Genomic DNA, 20,066 nt, shown 5'->3' on the forward strand with positions numbered 1-20,066 from the left:
TCCACTGCGCGGTCGGTGTTAACACCTCTCTGTGCTTTTTAACAGCCTTGAGGTTTCATCCCTTTGCAAAATCCCCGGTCTCGTCTCTCTTCCATTTCACAGCCCGGCCAACCGGGTTTAGCTGTAGCTAGAAACCTTCAGTCAGGCGTGGTCCCACTAACGAGGGTGTGGGAACGACCCGTGGTGTCTCGTAGGTGCTGTCACGGCGCTCGAGGCGGTTGGATTCGGTTTTGCGACTCAATAGGAGACGGGCAGACGTCTCCTATTCGCATAAAATCTGATATCTTTTATTAGACCGACTTAAATAGTTGGAGAACGATTTTTAAGCAAGCTTTCAGGTTCAAAAACCGTCAGGTTGGTCTAATAAAAGATATCAGATTTGCCCAAAGAACCGTGTCTGCCTGTGTCCTTAGACCAACACGGCTACAACCTGCACCCATGTGAATAGGAGACAGATATTTAACTACAGTGACTGCAGGACTAACCATACACTATCCTTTGACTGGCGTTTGCTTAGTTTGTTGCATTTTTTTTAAAACTTCACATGTACTCGAGCAAGTAGTGCACGTTCCAGGACTTATTGTTGTTTTCTGCTTCGATCTTTAACTGAATAAATATAGTGCGAGCCCCCTGCCATATTAGCGCGGCTTCTAGTTTCTTTTCAAGAAAAACGTGTTGTTATATGGGATGAAGTGCCACGCCCTGTGCACCCCCCTTGTGAGACTCCTAGATCTGCCCACGTGTGTGCGTGTGTGTGTATGCATGTGCATGAGAGCTTGTGCTACACACATACACATACATAGCACAAGCTTTCACGAACCCTCTTGCACGTGTTCATCTGCATCTTGGAGCTTTAATGCCGTAAGCTTGAGCTGGTGTCAGAAAGCGCGGAGTTTAGTAGCCAGCTTGTTACTTCTTGGCTTCATGAAATGGAAAGAGGCTTATACGAAGCACCCCTCGTTTCCAAGGATGCTTTATGCCTGCCCCCCACCTTTCAGAGGCCTTGACATGCAAAACACTATTGCAGTATTGCAATACTGCAATATATATGCACTATTGCATGCTGCTGAGTGCTCTTCAGCATCCTCCTGCCAAAATCACTTGGGAGGCAAGGATGAGAGGCTGTTCCTGAGAAGGGCAGCATGCCTGCAGCTCTTAATGGAATCACTAGAATCAGACTTTAGGGCTGTATTATTTAACCTGGGCTGAGGCTTAGTTTTGGGAGGTGCTGAATGACCTTACCAAGCATCAACAGCCCTCCAGTTGTATTTGAGGATCAGACTCTAGATCTGTTACTTATAACCACGTTTATGTCATAGTAAAGATTGTGTGGTTTTGTAGCTGAAGTAGTGTAACGATAGATCCTGTCAGCTGTCACTTCACATTTTTTCTCAGGCTCTGATACTTCAGAGAGTTGTGTTCAGGGGAATTGTGTACTGACATGGACCTTACTGCAGGATTGGGCTTCAAATTAGCCTATTTAAGTGCATGTGTGTGTATTGTAAGTAGTAGTCCTTGAGATGGGACCGATTATCTTTCATTGTCCAATACTTGGCTCTTAACAGTACAATACTTTTTTACCTACTGTTGTATTTTCTCACATACAACATGCGCTGGAGTACAGCGCGCTCCTTGTTTATGAGAGGCAGACTGAAGGAAGAAAAATCTGTTCTTGTAGTAAGTAACTGAGTAGCAGCAGCCAGGGAGAGAACAAGGTCCTGCATGGGCACCAGCTATACAAATTCCTTCATGCTGCCCCATTAGGGTGCTCTGCTTGCAGCAGACTTTGCCAGTAAGCGGCAGCACCTGTCCTGAGAGTATTTATCTTGCATAATGTGCACTCCAGTTTCCAGTAGCTGTTTTTTGGGGGAAAAGTGCATCCTGTACCTGAGAATATATGGCACATATGATCATCCTCCTATCTTATTTTAATGATGCCTTCTTTTGTTGTCTTGGCATTTCATTTTCTTGTTTTAGTTTTTCAATTTTAATCACTTTTTAGCAGCAAACTGTTGTTACTTGCATAGACCCTTTTTAGATGCTTAAAACTGCATTATACCAAACCTAAATTAGCTGTTCTGTCTCCTGTAGATATGGGTGCTCTAGTACTAGAGGTAATTGCCAAACCTGACCATCTTCCTATCGGCAAAGTTCAAATTAATGGATTGTCACAGCTGTCTCCAAGCAATCCAATCAGTGGATTTTTCACCATTGTTTCACCAACGTCTAAGAAACTAGGAGAAGTGCAGGTAGTACTGAAATCTTTCCTCCAATTTATAGTTTGAATTCCTATAGCAACTTGGAGCCCAAGTCAGGGGCTAGACACCACTATGCGCGGGGCTACAGAATAAAAAGCAAAGGAATGGTTCATGTCTCAGCCTACAGCAGTGGTTCTCACCATTTTTGGGCTTGATGCACCCCTCATTAGACTCAAGGTGCCCCTCCATAACTTTTGTGAATACAGTGCCACCCAATTTGAAAACTATTTTGCAGATTATGGTGCTTGCTTCCTAGAAGGAGGGGCCTGGCAGTGAGAATGTGGGAATTGTTCAGGCAGGGACAAGCCTGAGCCTGCACTTGCTTAGTTTATCTGCTTATCTCCTAACACCTCACTTATTACCTCACACTTCACAACTTTCAAAAGATCTGGTAGCACCCCAGGGTGTCCTGGCACCCTGGTTGAGAATCACTGCCTTACAGTCTAAGACAGGAGGTAACTGATGGGTAAGGACAGGGGAAAATGCACACACACTGAAACAGTGTCAGTCAGCATGAGAAGTGGTATTCATGGCATGCTAGCAAACTGACTGTTGTGAATATTTTATGTTTTTTTAAAGGCCTCAAACTAGATTTCAAATCCATATTTAAACTTAAACATCCTTTTTATTTTCTTTCTTTTACCACCCTGGCACTGTTTCTCTGGAGAAAGTGATTCCTTAGCTTTGTGTGATGTGAAATAACAAACAAATATTTCAGAGTTTAGGCTGGTGCCCTGCATAACTGTAGAATACATAACATTTAGGAGTGAAAAAACAATATGCTATAGAGTATAAAAAACACACAGAAATAAAACACATGCATTTCTTTATATTGTCTCTCTTAGATATCGTTAGTTTTGGAACCATTCCCTGAAACCTATGACAAGAGCAGCTCTCTCCCAACCACAGATGCAAGTAAAGATATTATCTCATGTGCTAAGGGAACCAGAGGGATAAGTGAAACCAGCAAGCCTCAGTTTCTAGCTCCACCACAAACATACAGGCCTCCTGGGATGAGTGTTACTGGAAGAGAGTCTGCTGACAGCAGCAGGGCTGCAACTCCTAGGTAACATTTTTCCTTTAGATACATTTTCCAGTTCATATGGTTTACTTTTAAGCAGTAGCCATTTGACTATATCCAGTGGGGTAAGTCCATGTGTAGTCTGAACTGTGCAGTAATTAGGGGCATAATTAGAAAAAAGAATAATGGGACCAGATCCTCACCTGGTGTAAATTGGCATCACTCCACTGACTTTACTCAAGCTGTGCCAGTTTACACAAGTTAAAGATGTGGCCCAGAATGTATCTTAATTAAACACTTGAGTTGGTATGTCTCATGATGGGACTGTAAGAGGAAGGGGGAGAGGCAAGATTGTGTGCGCCACAAAATAATGAATATATCACATAGTAGCATAACTAGGGGTGAGTGAGAGGGAGCACCAACCCTGGGTACCAAGTTAGGAGGGGCATCCGGAATGGCCTCCCACCCCTGCGGAGTCCACACCCTGGCAGTGTACCCGTGCTGGGAACTCCAGAACAGTCCCTCCCTTCTGCTGTTTTAAGAGCAACAGCTAGGGTGCATAGACCATTTACAGCAGCAGCTCAGCTGAGACTGCAGGAGTTCCTGGCATGGGCAAGACTGCTGCCTCCCAGCCCCTGCTTTCAGAACCCATGCACGCACCACCCCCTGCTTTCAGAATCATGCTACCCTGCTCTCCTGCAGGGTTGGCCGTAAGTGCCAACCCTCCTTGTTGTGCCACTGATATCAAATTTCTCTTTGGAGTGTGGTAAGAGAGTGGGCCGTTGCCATCCTCTCTTTAGAAAATATGTATGAGATTTTGAAGAGCATGAGTTTACAGACCACATGGGGTTCTGTTGAATTTGTCTTTTGCAACAGAGGAAAGGACCACTTGTTCTTCCAAGAGAATTCTGAGAACACAATGGACAGTTTCTTTGGATCTCAGATTTTACCAGATGAAACCTTAAAACCAAATCCTTCAGAGCAGCAAACGGCATTTCCCAATGGTTCTGATTTTGAGAGACAAGCTAGAACAACCATAGGGAGCCACGGTAAGGCATGGGTACTGCCTCTGCACAGCCCAGTTACAAAAGACCTTCTGTCAGGTTAGTACATATTTGGCATTGGTTGTTTAGTTTTCATTTAAAATGACAAAACTCAGTATGTCAGTCATCCACCTTTGCACAATTAAAGGCTTTAGGAAAAAAGTGTTGCTCTTAATGCATTTGTTTCAGTGTTTGGAACATAATTTCATACCTAAGGCATCCCTACGTGATAGTGAAAAACAATGAATTTACTGCTGGGGCCAGGTGGCCTGACACTCGTGAGAGCAGGTCCTGCATGCTCACCAGCTATACAGGCTTCCTTATGCTTCCCCATTAGGGTGTCTCAGCCCAAACTAACAGGGTAGAAGAGGGCAACATTGGTCTCATTGTCTACGTAATCATTGATTTATCACCTGAGAATGACGATGGAGAGTGCCAGTGGGGTTAGTTGAGAGGAGCGGGGTTACAAATTGGACTTAAACCGCTAACTCACTTCTCCTGGGCTACTAAACTGCAACTGTTCTCCCTGGGGTTGGATCCAAATAAATAACATCACTGGAATCTTCCACATTTTACCAGTTTTTGAGTCATTCACTGCATTTCCTGAAACACTGTAAAAATAAATTGCTGGTGAGGAACCCAAAAATGGCTGGCCAGCCTTCCAGAGATTAACCGCCACACCCATCTTTCCCACCTGCTGTCTAGTCTGTGTAGCATAAGTGTGTTGCTGGTTTTATGGTATACCAAGCTTAATAATCACCAGTATGTCAAGGACTCTTTGTACTCCTAGAAGTTCCATGTATCTGTAGCTATTTATTGTGCATGCTCAGGACTTTGGTGTGTTAAATTGCACTTGAATTCTGCATTTTAATCCTTCTGTTTCTTTCTCAGCTCTCCTGGATCAGGGCAATAAACTCTGCAATGCTATGGCGGTCTCTGCAATGAAATCCAGCCCAGATACCAATGTTGAGCTGAGTGAATTGCATCCACCTATAAAGGGAGATGCTTTCAAAGCAACAGGAAAGTAAGCTTGGAAGCAGGGAGTGTGTGTAATAATTTCCAAGTTGTACATTTCAAAGCATTATTATGTTTTCTTGAAATGCTGTGATTAAGGTCATGCCTTTTGGGATTCTTATTCAAATGTGGGAAACTAAATTCCCAGTGTAAATAAATTACTGTATTTCTTCCAGAGTGGGTTGATTTAAATCACCAATTTTAATTATTTAAATGAGTAAGCAGGAAATGGAAGTATAAATAATTGATTTCTAATCTCTCTTTGCATTTGTCCTCTTTAGCTCTTTTCCTAAAGAGAAAAGAGCATGAGCTCATTTTTAGTGGCTAGTATAATTTTAAAAATCTAATGATTTGTAATCTGTTATAGTTTTTTATATTAAAATTCGTACATAATTATAGTAAAACAGTAGATTATACTTGTGTTTGTGTATATGTATATATGCACATATGTGTGGTAGGCTACAACCATTATAAAGTATGTATGCACATTTATTTGGATTCTTTTGCATTTTCTGTATTAGCAAATGATGACTGAGGCAGTTCTGTTATACTAAATCATTTTTTCCTTGGGATTTGTGTCAAATTGTATTTGGATGGAAATTAGACTTAAAAATTCACAAAATCAGCATTCAGTTAAAATTACCTCCAAAGTGGTGGATATAAAAGGAAAAAATGAATCAGATATGATTTGTTGTTATCATAATGTATGATAACGTTAAGGAAAAGGAAGCAGTGTATCTGGTCACCAGAGGCAAGATTTTTAAAAAGTATTAGGGACCTATTAGGATTTTATGCTGAAAATGTGAGAATATCTGTTTGTTAATAGTTGAAACGCTCAAAAACCCTGGATGAAACAAAAATATTCATTATCCTTCTTCCATTTCTGGAACACTCTTTACTGGGATATCTGCTATCCAGGAGCCTTAAAACTTTGAATTCTGCTGTTGTGTCAGCTGCTGACGATCCCCTCCTGCTAGCAACTGAGTACCCAAGTCAAGAATTTGATCCACATGCTGAAAACAGAGCAATACAGCTCCTGTTGGGCAGGTGAGTGCCATAGTGTGCACTGAGACATTGATATTGCCAGACTGTTGGTATTGCCAGGCCAAACCAGGTCTGAATCATGCTCATACTTATACGTATGCTTAAGTTAATGCACAGGAGTGGTCACTCTGACTTCATTAAAACTCTTCATGTGCATAACATTAAGAACATGCTTAAGTCTTTGCAGGCTTTAGAACACTTTTTTATTTCATTTTCTAGTTTCTTGCAATCATGTTCTTGGATTTTCTCCCCTCTGGCAGAAAATTTAACTTAGTTTCATTTCCACTGGGGGGAAAAAACCCACATCCCTGATTATGTCTCTTACAAGTATGTTACATAAAAAGACAATACTTAACGGACTGCTCCTCCAGTACTTTATGATTAGCACTTGCAAATGGTGTCCTGTTCCCAGCTTTTGGAAGTGTTGTCATCTACCACAGAAGAGAGAGAGCACAAGGAGGTGTTATGCCAGTGTATCTTCTCTCTGTTCTGACTCAGCAATGTGGGAAATGGTTCTCCACACTTCTCAGGTCCTTGCCTCTCTGGGAATGCCTTTCAGCAATGCAAGAAGCTTGTGTGAGGCTGACCCCTTGCCGGCCACAAGTGGATCACCGTCCACCAGCTCATTGCCCAAAGTGGTTAAAGGAGAGAGAGAGTTTAGAATACCATTTTTGTGAAAGCCTTTTCCCCTACAATTATTAAGGATGGCATGGTGTTTGAGGGACTGCGTAATTCAGAAAATTGTTTATGGAATGTGAAGCCTTTCATCACTATGAGCCCAGTTGGATATGCATTAATAAGTGAAAGCTGTTGGTATTTGACCATCTGTTTGAGCTGATTGCCTTTCTAGTTGTTTATTGCCCCTGTCCTGTAGCTTGTCACTCCTTAAACTCTGCTTTTTGGCAGCATAGTAGCAAGACCAAGGACTGATGCAGCAGTGGAAAGCAGAGTGCCTCTAGAACTCTGTAACTTGTCTATTTACATCAAGCTGAGGCTTATTGATGAGGGAAGCTTGTATTGTCCTTGCACTGTCCATTGATTTAAATACTGATTGCATTATTTTTAATAAATTTGCCAGATTAAAAGGTATATGTCTTCCCTCTTATGTCTGCAGTACTGATTTATCCTCTGTGCCCTTTTGGGATGGAACAGGCTCTCCTCCAGAATCACTGTCTGCTGGGAGTGAGCTGTATGACAGCGAGCCGAACGACCCTCCCTATGACCAGAGCCTGCTGGAGAACTTGTTCTACACAGCTCCTGTAAGTGGGGGTCCATGGGAAAGTGCTTGGAACATGGTCTCTGAATAAAGGAAAAGCAAAGCACTCACACCAGCAGAAACTTAGTTAGTGCCAGTAAGATGTGCATAGGTGTTATTGCACATAGAAGTTTCCCAGTATATTACATGCAAAAAATCAAAGGTAAGATTAGAAAGTCCGGCAAATGCTTTGTGAAATGCTTTTGAAGGTTATCCATGCAGCTTTTAATTTTGTTTTTTTCTGGGTATGCATTTTTATACCATTTTTAATTATACAAAACTAATCTGATGATTACATGTAGTTTGTTTTTTTTCTTTCTTCCTTATTTTGGCAATAGTTCTTATTAGCCTTTATTAGCAATGATCGTGTTAACCTCACTCTCCCCTGCCCCTCCTATCCCTGTCTTCCCCACCTATATCTTTATTTAGAAGTCTGATACAAGTTTAAGTGACTTCCTCAGCAATGATGAAGATGGTATATCCTCTGAAGTAATCAGGACAAGAAACCTGGTAAAAAACAACCACAGAAAGGGGTCACAAAAGGCTTTGGATTCTGGGATCTGGGATCAGAATGAAAGAGCAGCAGAAACAAAACCCAGGTAAACAGTTAAGTTAGTCTACTTTGTACAGCAGCTGCTAATCTTTTTCTTAGCATAAACTGCCACTAGAAAAAAATCCTTCTCTGACCCCCAGTACAGTCACTTACATACAGTGCAATTGTGCTTTGGAGATAGTGTGTTTAGGAATTTGACTGCATCTCTCTCTAAATGGTGGGACCCAGAGAATTACCATACTTCATATAAGAAATGTGGCAAACTCTTGCAGAGACATCAGTTATTTATAAATTAAGTGTGGGCTGGGGGAAACTCCAACAGTGTCTTTCTAATAATAGTATCTTGGATTTAGAAAACTGAAAAAATTTAGAACTAAAGTAACTATTTACTATTTATGTTCTTTTTAGTTTTTGTGTTTTGTTAAGCATAACAAAGATATGAAAAGAAATGGAGTTACTGAGTAAGCTTTTTCATATACACTTGAATCAAATTTGAAATGATAGATCATTTAGCACAGTATATAACATTTGCAACTATGTGCAGAAAGCCTGTTACTATACAGAAAACATATTACCATAGAAACCACAAGGGGTTTTATTTAACTTAGAATAAAAGCTACTACTAAACGTAACACAGATGAGGGGAAAAATGCATGCATAAATAAAACTCTTAGGTTCTGGTGAATAGCCAGAAAGAGTTACAGATAGCAGTACTTCATTCACACTGAGAGCAGTTTCATTGTCAATCATGAGCCTCCCACCTGGACCTAAGTAATCCAGTTATCAATTTAAGAGGAGTTTTTTTAACTCGGACCAAAATAGTTCCTTCACTTCCTGATCAACTGCTCTGATGTTTCCAGCTACAACTTGTACTGTTGGCATTGCATTCTGCAGTTTGAAGGTCCATTCATTTACCTGGAGAGAGATGCTTTGTACTGGCTATCACTTAAAACCTCAGGATAAGGTATGACCAGGTGTGTCTACGTGTATATTTACACGTGCCTAAATTTAATGCACCTTTGCTTAAGGTGCTTTAAGAGAATTTAGGTAACCACGTACATGTGGATGCTGTAATGCACATTAAGGCACATTAAATGTAGGCGCAAATAGCTAAGGTGCATTAAAGCACGTGCAGACACATTAATGTGCATTAATGCAGTGTGTATCCATTGACGCACACCATATGAATGCACATTAGCGCATCTACACATGCACTAATGTAACTTAGCTATTCGCGCCTAAATTTGATACCTGTAGCCTTAAATCTCCATTTTTAGGGTGCATTAAGAGTATGCATATGGAGACATGCACCCTTAATGCACCTTAAATAGCAATATTAAGCTAAGCCTGCTTAAAAGGCATGCGTAGACATGCCCACTGAGATGTAAGTGGTGCCATCATCCATTTATTGGCCCCTGTACAGAAGTGAATATATCGAATAACTTGCTGCATCTCTCCCTTCCCATCTGACACTGTCCCAGCTCCCCCAGATCTTTTCTGATTGAAGAGTTGAGCTGGAACACTACTTTGTCATGTGCAGCTGGAATTGGATGCCAGAAATGCACTGTTTGCATTATATATAGATATCTCTTAAAAGCATAGATATTTTTCATTTATAAATCACCTTTATGTCCCCCTTCACACATTGATTGATTTTAAAGGGTGATTAGAAAACTTCTGATATCTTTTATTAGACCAACTGAGTAGTTGGAAAAAAAGTTCTTAGCAAGCTTTTGGGTGCAGTCACCCTTCTTCAGGCATAGGAAGTCGCTGCTGTGAGATATTATGAAGGATTGTTAAAAACTTGTGACCAGCAGTTCCCATTTTGACTTCTGCTACTATGAATGCTTGTCTAAACCCCGTTTCCTTCGAACTCTTTTCAGCTATTCTGCTAAACTGCAGCCAGGTTCTGAAGCTTCCATAGGACACTCTAAGGAAGCTTCAGCCATAAACTTGACTGTGGATAAGCTGGCATTGCTGGGTCGCATACATTTAGCCAGAGTCATAATTGAAAGCTTGAGAATCCCTCCTGAAAGCAGCCAGGCTACACCAGGCAAGAAAAGCTCAGTGAGGAAACCACCAAGGCCAGCATTAGCTAAAAAGTGGTAAGTGATTATTTTAGGTGAGTTTCTACTTCCAGCCTTTGTTGTGGGAACCAGCGTTCTCTGCAAGCATCTTGTTCAGCTGACCGGATTGCAACAGGATCCTTCAGTTTCTTTCCTGTAGGCCCTGTAACTAGGGAATCCTGTGGCTACTGATGCCTCTGACACACATTACAGGTTAATTGCTCCTTAAACAGTAAGCCAGCCACGTGTGCAAGTCAGTTTAAAGCATGATCATAGAGTAAATGAGCCACGAAGATATTCTACATATAATGTATAACTTTGTGGCTTGTTTGTAGCACACTTCAAATTTAATGTGTTGTCATCCATGCCCCGAGAGTTGTGAAAACCCTGTGCGCCATCCACCTGGAGGGCACATGTGGTTTTATAGGTCCTGGTGCATGGGGAGGTTCTGTTTCTGTCCTTCGTTATGGGAACTGTGGCAGCCTGGTCCCAGGGTCTCTGTGCCCCGGCAACTGTTTCTTTGACAATCAGCTGATTGTCAGCTCGGGCCAGGTACTGGTTTGGTTCCTAGCCTCAGTTGACAGTCAGCTGATTGTAGGCACCTCAGCTTCATCTTACTGGTGCAGGGGGAGCTCAGGATCAGCTCCCCCTGCGCCAGCAAGTAAGGCACGATTGGGATCTAATCCCCCATCCCAAAAGAACACATCCAGCCATATGCACCTGGCATGGCTGGAAGAGTGATTGTTTGGATCACAGATTAGATCCCATCAAGTCTTAAAGTAAATGTCTGCTAGGGGCCTAACTTTCCTGCTGCTGTATGTGTGCTTTTAGGGCACTAGGCCACTGGTCGCTTGTGATCTTTAGTTCTGCTTTTCATTTGTAGCACTGTCTTTGTTGAGTACCACTTTCCAGTGGGAATCTCCAAGAATGAAACAGGGCAGGTTTCCATAGCAACAGAAGTAATTCGGATAGCGTCAAGCAAAGTTGCTGGAGAAGGTAAGAGACTTATTTTCTTTTCTTAAATGCAGTTGGGCCGGATTCTATGCCTTTTGGCAATTATTTATTAGACCTTTATGTTTTATGATGCTTTGTGCATGAGAGACCCACTGATAAGCTTATTAGTGGCATCTTTACCAAGATGAGTGATCAATGCATAGTACCCCAGGAGCTTTAGAGTTGGAACATTTTCCCTAGGCGAAGAGTTCCAAATGAGCCTTGGCTTCCCAGAGGCAGTAACTTTAGGATTTTTTACTGGAGGAGCAAAATAGCTCAGAAAAACCAACCTTTTTACCCCACACAAAAGTGTATCTCCTCTGTACAGTAATACTTATTACTTATGCTGTGTTTGTAAAGCACTTCATAAGTCTCACAAGGATGATACAGGGAGTAAATAAGCCCTTTTTACATGGAGATGGAAATCCAATGAGGTATCCAAGGTGACAAGAGGGGAGACTTTTGTCAGGTGCAGGAGTGTCTGATTGGCTTGCCTGATCTCTTCATTTTATTCAGTGATGCCATGACAAAGGTCAGCTTGGGTCAGAGGTTAGCAACCTATGACTTGCTGGCCAGAAGCTATTTCTTCTGATCCATGGGTGCCCACACTTCTGGACATCGGCAGATTGAGGAGTTAGTAGTGGTGGCAAGGGATGTGGCTGTTAGCAGCCTGCTGTGTCCCTCCACCCTCTTCTCTCTCCTGTGCCCACTATTGCAGCGGCAACTTCTGTTGCCATTGAATTGGCCTTTGTTGGCAGTTGGTGCTGACGGCAATTGACTGCAAGCGTGAGGGCAGCTGTACTATTGGGGGTGGGGGTGGGAAGAGCAGCCCTCAGCATAGAGCAGGGAGGGCTAGAGTGGGAGAGGGTGGAAAAGAGGGGCACTAGTTTAGGGCACAACGCTTTCTAGTTGTGCCTCTGGCGGTGGCCTGCCTTTGGAATGAGCTGTTTTAATTTGGCTTGCCATTCCTAAAAGGTTACCAACCCCTGACTTTAGGTCATATTTCTTTGCAAGTTAAGAATGCTAATCAGCAAGATTTGCCATACTTGCTGGTCCCTGGCATTAGCATTGCAGTAAGACTTTTCATACAGGTCTCCCATGTGGTTGCTTTTTGAACTTACTCTCATCAAAAGTGGATTCAGGAGACGGGTGATATACATTCATTTCCCAGCTCTGTTAAAAGATTCCTTTTTCAGCCTTAGGCAAGCTACTTAATTTTTCTGTCTTGGTTCTTTGTAAAACGGTTAGGAGGATAGCTTCTTCCACGCTGCACTGTTTATTTAGAATGAGAGTTCCTTATGACTTGTGGCCCCTCTTTGATATTGCAAAATCCTGCACTTAGGACAGAACAGTCCTATGCACTGGTACAGGCTGGGGGTGACTGGCTGGGACCTGGGGGTGACAGTGGACAAGAAGCTGAATATGAGCCAAGAAGGCTAACAACATCCTGGGCTGCATTGGTAGGAGCATTTCCAGCAGATCGAGGGAAGTGATTATTCCCCTCTGTTCAACACTGGTGAGGCCACATGTGGAGTCCTGTGTCCAGTTTTGGGCCCCACACTACAGAAAGGATGTAGATAAACTGGAGAGAGCCCAGTGGAGGGCAGTGAAAATAGTTAGGGGGCTGGGGCACATGACTAGTGAGGAGAGGCTGAGGGAACTGGGTTTATTTAGTTTGGAGAAGAGACAACTGAGAGGGGATTTAATAGCAGCCTTCAACTACCTGAAGAATGGTTTGAAAGAGGACAGGGCTAGTCTGTTCTCAGTGGTGACAGATGACAGAACAAGGAGCAATGGGCTCAAGTTGCAGCAAGGGAGGTTTAAGTTGGATATTAGGAAAATATTTCTGACTAGGAGGTTGGTGAAGCACTGAAACAGGTTACCTAAGAGAGGTGGTAGAGTCTCCATCCTTGGAGGTTTTTAAGGCCCAGCTAGACAAAGCCTTGGCTGGGATGATGTAGTTGGGGCTGGTCCTGCTTTGAGCAGGGGGGTGAACTAGATGTGACCTCCTGAGGTTCTTTCTAACCCTAATGTTGTATGATTCTATGGTACATGGACTCTCATTCCCAAGAGAAAACTTAGTAAGTACACAGTTAAAACTAAATGTTTGTCAGTCCTATAAAAAAAAAGTTACTACAAAATTCTAAGAGAATTTAGCAAATAATTGAAAAACTCAAGATGTTCCTAAGGTTGCACCAATAAGTATAGACTCTTCCTCTTCCTTCTCCCCCTGCCTCTCTCTATATAGGCCAGGAAATGCATGTGCCCACACGTGTACGTGTGCGCATGCACACACACAGCCTTTCCCCTTCCTTATGAGAACCAGAATGTCTCCACATTACTCTGGAGAGTTCATAACTATGCCCCTATATACCACCTACCCTCTATATACAGAGGATAGAGGATTTCTCTACTGTTCAGTGTCATGAAATAAGTTAGCGCTGAAACTAAGCAGATGTTCATAGGTATCAATCTTTCTTCCAGTGGTAAAATTTCAACAGCGATTTGTGTTCCCTGTGCGTTTTGGTGGAATGATGATTGAGCACTGGTGGAACTCTGACCTGGCTTTCAAAATCTACATGAGGAAAAGGACGCAGAAAAAGGTACTGGCCGCAAATCTTTTCATAAAGCAAAAAAATTGTGCACTTTGGTTCCCTAGATCCTTTTGCATAATCTGATGTCCTTTCTTTCTGTAGTGTTGTATTGGAACTGCTCTGCTTTGTATCACAAGGAAAAAACAGATAAATTGATGCAGCCTACATGGGATGTTTCTTAAGCAAATGATAGCTTTTTGTATTTCAAAATAGTATATGAGATAACTGGTTATTTTGGGTCAAGACAGACAGGTCTGAGTATATTTCTCCTTCGCCCTTCTCTAGAAAAACATTTCAGGAGTATGGTGTGGATTTAAACATTAACCATCAAAATGCAAAGATCTAGCATGTCTCCAAGTGATGTGCATGTCCCAGGGATTCCACACTGAAGATGAAACAGAATAGTTAGCCCTGTATAGATTGGGTTTATGTTAATCAAATAATGACTCTCTGTTGTTGCAAAGGAAATGAACTTAAAAGGCTCCATCAGAGTTTTTCACTTCAGGGTTAACTCTTCTGTTTCTTTTTATCCAGCAAATTTTTCACGAATCTAACCAAATATATTTTCTGTCCTCAGCCAGTGCTGATTGGCTCAGCAGCCATTAAGCTCCGCACAGTTCTCGAGTCAGAGCTCCTCACTGTCAGTTGTGAGCTACCTGTGGAAGAAGAGGGAGGTCAGACTCCACTTGGACCTCTAAAGGTATAAACATTCCCCTTGCAGTGTTTGAGTTAGGTCACCTTTTATCACTATAGCTCAGAAGCGAAATATGTCTCTAACTTGGATGTTGCACTTTCATATTTAAAGTTTGTGGATTCAATTCAGTAGAAACCTGTTGTCTTTTTTGTTTAGAAACTGTGATTCTCCCCAGAGCTCCTCCACTTAAACTGAATGGCTCTCGGCAGTGTAGCAGGGGGGAGCCCACCTAAAATTTCAGTCCTGTAGACCTCTTAAATGTATCCCTGGGGAGCGTAACCAGGGGGTGGGTCAGTTACTTTCACATACCACGGAATGACAGGTGTTTCCTACTTAGGGTTTGAAAAACCCACTGGCTCCCACTAGATTGTACAGGTTGGCGTAGATTGGAAAAGGTAATAGAATAGGAAGAAGGCCATTTGGTTGTAGGAGCAGATGGAGAGGGGAAGGGAAAATGGAAAAAGATGCAGTGGATTGTGAAAATCATTGGAAAGGAACGGAACCTGCAGAAGGAGTAAATGAAGACAAGTAAAATCAGTGGGGGGAGCAGTGATGAAGGAAAAGGACTGGGGAAAAGAGAGAGGTGGGAAAGGGAGGGAAAACACAGAGCAGAAAAATCCAACTAGACTCGCCCTAGACAGACGAAGGAAATGTCAGAGACAATGTGGCAAGAAAAGAAAAATAAAAGGAGAGGGGGAGAGAAAAGAAAAAGAGAGTATAAATACCAAGGAAGGAGTTAGATTCCAAAATATAGTGATTAAGTAATGCTCCCTTATAAAAACAAAAGTATAAATAGTTCCTTAAAAAGTGCCCACAAGACAGTGGTTTTCACCCTAGCTGGCATTTGTCAAGTACGTTTTTCAATCACTCTTCATATTTTCTTTATCTAGTCATAAGCTTGTCATACACACAGGTGTTGCTTTATTTACCAAACCTTTCTGTCCTCATCTTTCAGTAATGATTGACATTCATGAATGGCATTCATCCATAATGAGCTTACAAGGTTCTGAATGGTAAATTAATATAGCTATCGAATCAAGAAAGCGATGAATTTTTCTGCTCTGTATTGGCCAGCTTGTTCATACAGGAAATACACTCAGAGTAGCTGTTTTCACGTATTACAGGTATTGTTGGAGCTTGCAGCCGATAACAAAGACTTTGCCAGCGCCAGCACAAGGTCCGTGAGTGCTGTACAGCAAACCCCAGGTTATGTCATAAGAAGTCCGGGGATGGAAGTAAAAGAAGCTGGCAGGAATTATGGAACTGCAGAAAACCCTCAACGCTTGAGGTCAAGCAGCCAGGAATCCTCCAAGAGACTAGAAGTGCCCAGCAGAGAAGTTATGAAGCCCCCACAGTCCATGTCAGTATCTGTGTCCCGTAATTTAATGACACAAGTAAATGCCTCTGAAGAGGCTGGGTTGCTGCTGCATGTACTGTTGATGGTGCCAGATGGGAAGGATTTTATTGCTGGAGACTTTGGAAGCCATAGTTCCTGTAATGTCTATTTAAACTGCAAGCTGTTCAGCACAGAAGCGGCTACAAGATCTGCTGTCGTATGGGGCACAACACAGCCTGCCTTTAACTTCTCTCAGGCAAGTCTCACATCTCTCCTGTTACACTGTCTGAACTTTATACTCCCACGGTGACAACCTTTTCCACAATTTGAATCTTAAAAACAAAACTAACCAAACCCCACACTCCTTGCATACTTACAGACCTCTCTGCCTGCCTTTTTATAATATATTAAGTATATCTTGTTACTGTGCTGGCTGTACCACAAAGCATAAAATGCTTCTGAGTTGCTTCTGAGCAGCTACCAAATAGTAAAGCAGACCTTTAAAATACCAGAGGAAAACAGGCAACAAGGCCCATATATTAAGCATGGAAAAGAAAGCAGCTTCTCTTCATGAGAGAAGGGAAGAGATGTTAAAAATGTTGATCTGGCTGGCGGCTTGGTCCCTTTATAACCCTGAATTCTTTTGGTCTGTGGGATGTAGCAGCAGAGTGGGTAAGGCGTCTCCTAATGGCTCCAGAGTAGTGAATTCAAGCCTCACTCCACCCAGTCTTGTGCCAGTGGTCACCCTCTGTTCATCCAGCTGTAAATGGGGCTGTGGTCATTCAGCCTGGGGAGCTGAGGACATATGCTGCTAGCTGTAGAAACTGGTGTGCCTTTGCCATGCTAAGGCAATGAACTGCTAGGCTTGGATGGGCCCCTGACCTTGTGATTCTTTCTCTTCATATATAAAATGCATTAGAGTCAGCAGCTGCTACAGTAATGCCTGGGTAAGAGCCCTCAGCCAAGACATTACATACAATTAGGCTTTTGGTGTAACACAAACTAAGCTATGTTTCACTTTGTGTGTGGTGGGCGGGGGTTATGCTGAGTCTGGTTGTTTTTCCCAGTTCTTAGACGTGTGACTCTTCCAACCTTAATTAAAAGAATGGAATATAGAGAGGCATAGCAAAGGAATATTTAGTCTCAGGTTGTGTGTCTGGCGTGTGTTAGGTAGGTGCTAACATTGAGTCTGAAGGGGCTTGCTGGCCACACAGGGTCCAACAGGTAGCCAAGGATTTGACCCAAGGATTCCTAAAAATATCCCATTTCAGACCATCACGTGCAACTAAAGGGCGTGAAACAAGAAACACCAGGAGTGTTCTGCAAGATGCCACAGGGAAGACAAGGGCATGGCAGTGAGAGTGAAGTCGGTCATTAATACAACCATTAAAAGAGTTTAAAATAATCTAACTAAAAAGCACTTGCCATCAAATTCAGACTTTGTCTGCATGGATTGTCATTTTCCAAGTTCACCGGTATTCCAAAATGGGGTGGACAAACCTGAATTGAGTTTTTAACCTTTATAATCATTAATATAAACCAGAGTGATCTGCAGATCACTGGGACTCTGAGGAGTCATGGTAAGTGGTCTGCAATTTACCTATTTATTACACCACTCGCCCTCCACCTTTTTTTGTTAATAAAGTTGGATTACAAGGTCTACAGGATGGTTTGCACTGATCCACCAATACGGAAATGTTGGGAACCGCTACATTAGAACATTCTCCCTCACTCCCCACAGTATACTCTGCTTGGGAAACAGCTTGCCTTCTCTTTAAAGGCAGCATATTTAATTTATTGATTTCATTATCATTTCATTATTAATTAATTTATAAACTCTAAATATTAGGTGATGCCTTTTTCATTGACTCCCAAACACTTGGAGAGATTGAAGAACAATGTGATGGTCATTGAAGCCTGGAACAAGATGGGAAACCCAGGATGTGACAGACTGCTGGGACTGGTGAAGCTTCCTCTGCATCAGTTTTACATGTCATTCAAGTAAACAGCCTTTTTAACTGTTTTGTTCCGTCTTTGACCAGGCTGGGATATGTGCTGACCCATGGCTAGAGAAAGAAGGGGCTGAATGCGTTCTTATAGCATTATTTTGCAACAAGTGTCTTGTTTGGTCTGCTCTGTTCTGCTGGGTGGAAACCCTGAAAAATGGACTCTGAAACACATGGCTTTAATTGGCCTGGAAGTGAACTATCTCCAGTGCAGATCAGCAGATCCATGTTATTATTCAAGTCCATCCCATGCTGGGCACTGTACATGCATTGGCATTAAATCCCTGGTTTCCCCCGTCAGATAATTGGAGGTGGACACATCATGTGTCTGTGCAACATCCACAATCCAAGGACTGTCCCTGGTTTCAGCACTGCTATGGCTTGTCTGATGGGCAATTTGGGGCCTAACTTTGCAAGAAGACATTCTATAAGACTTGCAGCAGTGCTCCCTTTGCTGCTCACTAACATGAAATGTGTGACTTTCACTGCTTTATTCACTGGCCACAATCGTTTTTCAGCACACAGCACTGTCATGGCAGTGAAACAGGATTAGGCACTGAGCATCTCTTGAGAAATCAGCTAGTTTCACTGGTCCTATAATATGTCTATAGCATACATAAGGTGTTACTTTTAAATAGGGCTGGGTATTTGACTGGTCAAATAAAATTTGGTCAATTGACCAGTCAAATATTAGTCAAAAAATTGTAAAAAATTGCCAACAGGTCCAAGTAATACACAGAAAAAGCACAAGATTTCCATTAAGAAAAGAATAAAAAAATCGTATTTCTGTCAAGAAAACTACAAAAAATGCAGCTTTTTGTAAAATTGCTATAATCTTTGACCAGTCAAAAAATAAACAGTCAGTTGACAATGTTTGACCAGTTTGCCAGCCCTACTCTTAAATAGTGAACTATGGCTTTCAGTAATCAGGAGTCCCACTATTTAGAGTAGAAATTGGATTGTGCATTATGAACAGTGTCCAGAGCTTTCCACATGTTTTGGGTGGTTGTTTCCCCAACTGTGACTGTAGCCGGTAACTGATCTTGTCCCTCAGACTACAGCATAATATTCTGATTTGTGTAGCACAAGGAAGTGCTTTTGGTATACAGATGTCTAAATAATTTGAGTCCCAGTTGTAATTCTCTCATTATCTTATACCATGCCCTGGCTGCTTGCTCTGTTTACAGACTTTTACCTGGGTTATAAAAACATGCTCAAGCGTTGTCTTTGCAGTACAATACCCTTCTAAATATGGATCCTTATTTAGGGCCCTTGTTCATTCCTCATCCTATAGCCAAAGGGTGTCAAATTCATGTGGCCCTGCAGGTTGGATAAGTCTCACAGAGCTGGTCCACAGGTCAGATTGGATCCTTGGCCATCCCTCTCTCTCCCCTCGATCCTGGATCCAGTGCACCTGCCTTGACTGATCCAAGGTCTGCACCGCATGTGGCCCACCCACAGCTGCTCCAGGATTGCCCTGCACATTGTACAGTCCAACTGGGGTGGGTGCTGCTGCATTTGGCACAGATCTGAGACCAGCCAGATATGGCGTGCTTCCCAGGCCCTGTGTGCTTGGCTGGTCTGGCATGTGGCATATGGTCAGTTGAGACCAGGGGCAGCTTATTTCTGCCTAGCAAATGTAGCTGCTGTCATTCACCAGGAGCTGGATCAGTGTGGTGTGAAGCAGTGGATAAAAATGTATTGGGGGAGGAAAAAGGGGTCTCATTACCTGGCCTTAGGCTCTAAGCATGGTAATAAATTGGTTTCTGGTTGTATTAAAAGCTCTGTGTGACATGAGTTGTGTTGGTAAATATATACCAGCAGCATGTTCTCGTATGCTTTCTTCTCTGCAGAGATCCTCAAATTTCTCGCCTGCTGCTTCAAGCCCAGTATCCCGTAGTTGCAGTGGACAGCTATATGCCAGTGATGGATGTTTTCGCAGGCAGGAGAAATGGAAGCCTCCGGGTGATCTTGGCAATGGGCTCAGCTGATCAAATAGTGGCACTCCAGAGACTGAAAAGTGAAGACAGCATGGTAGCTCCTGTTATGCAGCGTCCTGCCCACTCTCTGGATCCTCTCCCTACAAACCACTCAGTGGTATGCTTGGAACTGCTCCTTGGGCTTTTAGAGATGCGTGATGAAACATCTCTCTTGTGCAGTTTCTTTGATAAACCAGTGCCCTCTGATTT

At 42.5% G+C, this 20,066-nt stretch overlaps 1 protein-coding gene across 1 annotated transcript in view; it reads left to right on the top strand.

Moving 5' to 3' along the window:
* The window catches only part of C2CD3 (C2 calcium dependent domain containing 3), a 70,233-nt gene that overhangs the window by 365 nt on the left and 49,802 nt on the right, over positions 1-20,066 (top strand). Inside the window, 14 exon segments of the mRNA XM_006028072.3 lie at positions 2,092-2,249; positions 3,104-3,324; positions 4,156-4,382; positions 5,214-5,346; positions 6,255-6,383; positions 7,495-7,639; positions 8,065-8,234; positions 10,072-10,293; positions 11,138-11,250; positions 13,732-13,850; positions 14,419-14,541; positions 15,660-16,127; positions 17,721-17,872; positions 19,731-19,974. Coding sequence (XP_006028134.2) covers positions 2,094-2,249; positions 3,104-3,324; positions 4,156-4,382; positions 5,214-5,346; positions 6,255-6,383; positions 7,495-7,639; positions 8,065-8,234; positions 10,072-10,293; positions 11,138-11,250; positions 13,732-13,850; positions 14,419-14,541; positions 15,660-16,127; positions 17,721-17,872; positions 19,731-19,974 — 2,622 coding nt within the window. The 5' untranslated portion in view covers positions 2,092-2,093.

The sequence above is a fragment of the Alligator sinensis genome, unplaced genomic scaffold (genome assembly GCF_000455745.1).
Source record: "Alligator sinensis unplaced genomic scaffold, ASM45574v1 scaffold594_1, whole genome shotgun sequence".
NCBI lineage: Eukaryota > Metazoa > Chordata > Crocodylia > Alligatoridae > Alligator > Alligator sinensis.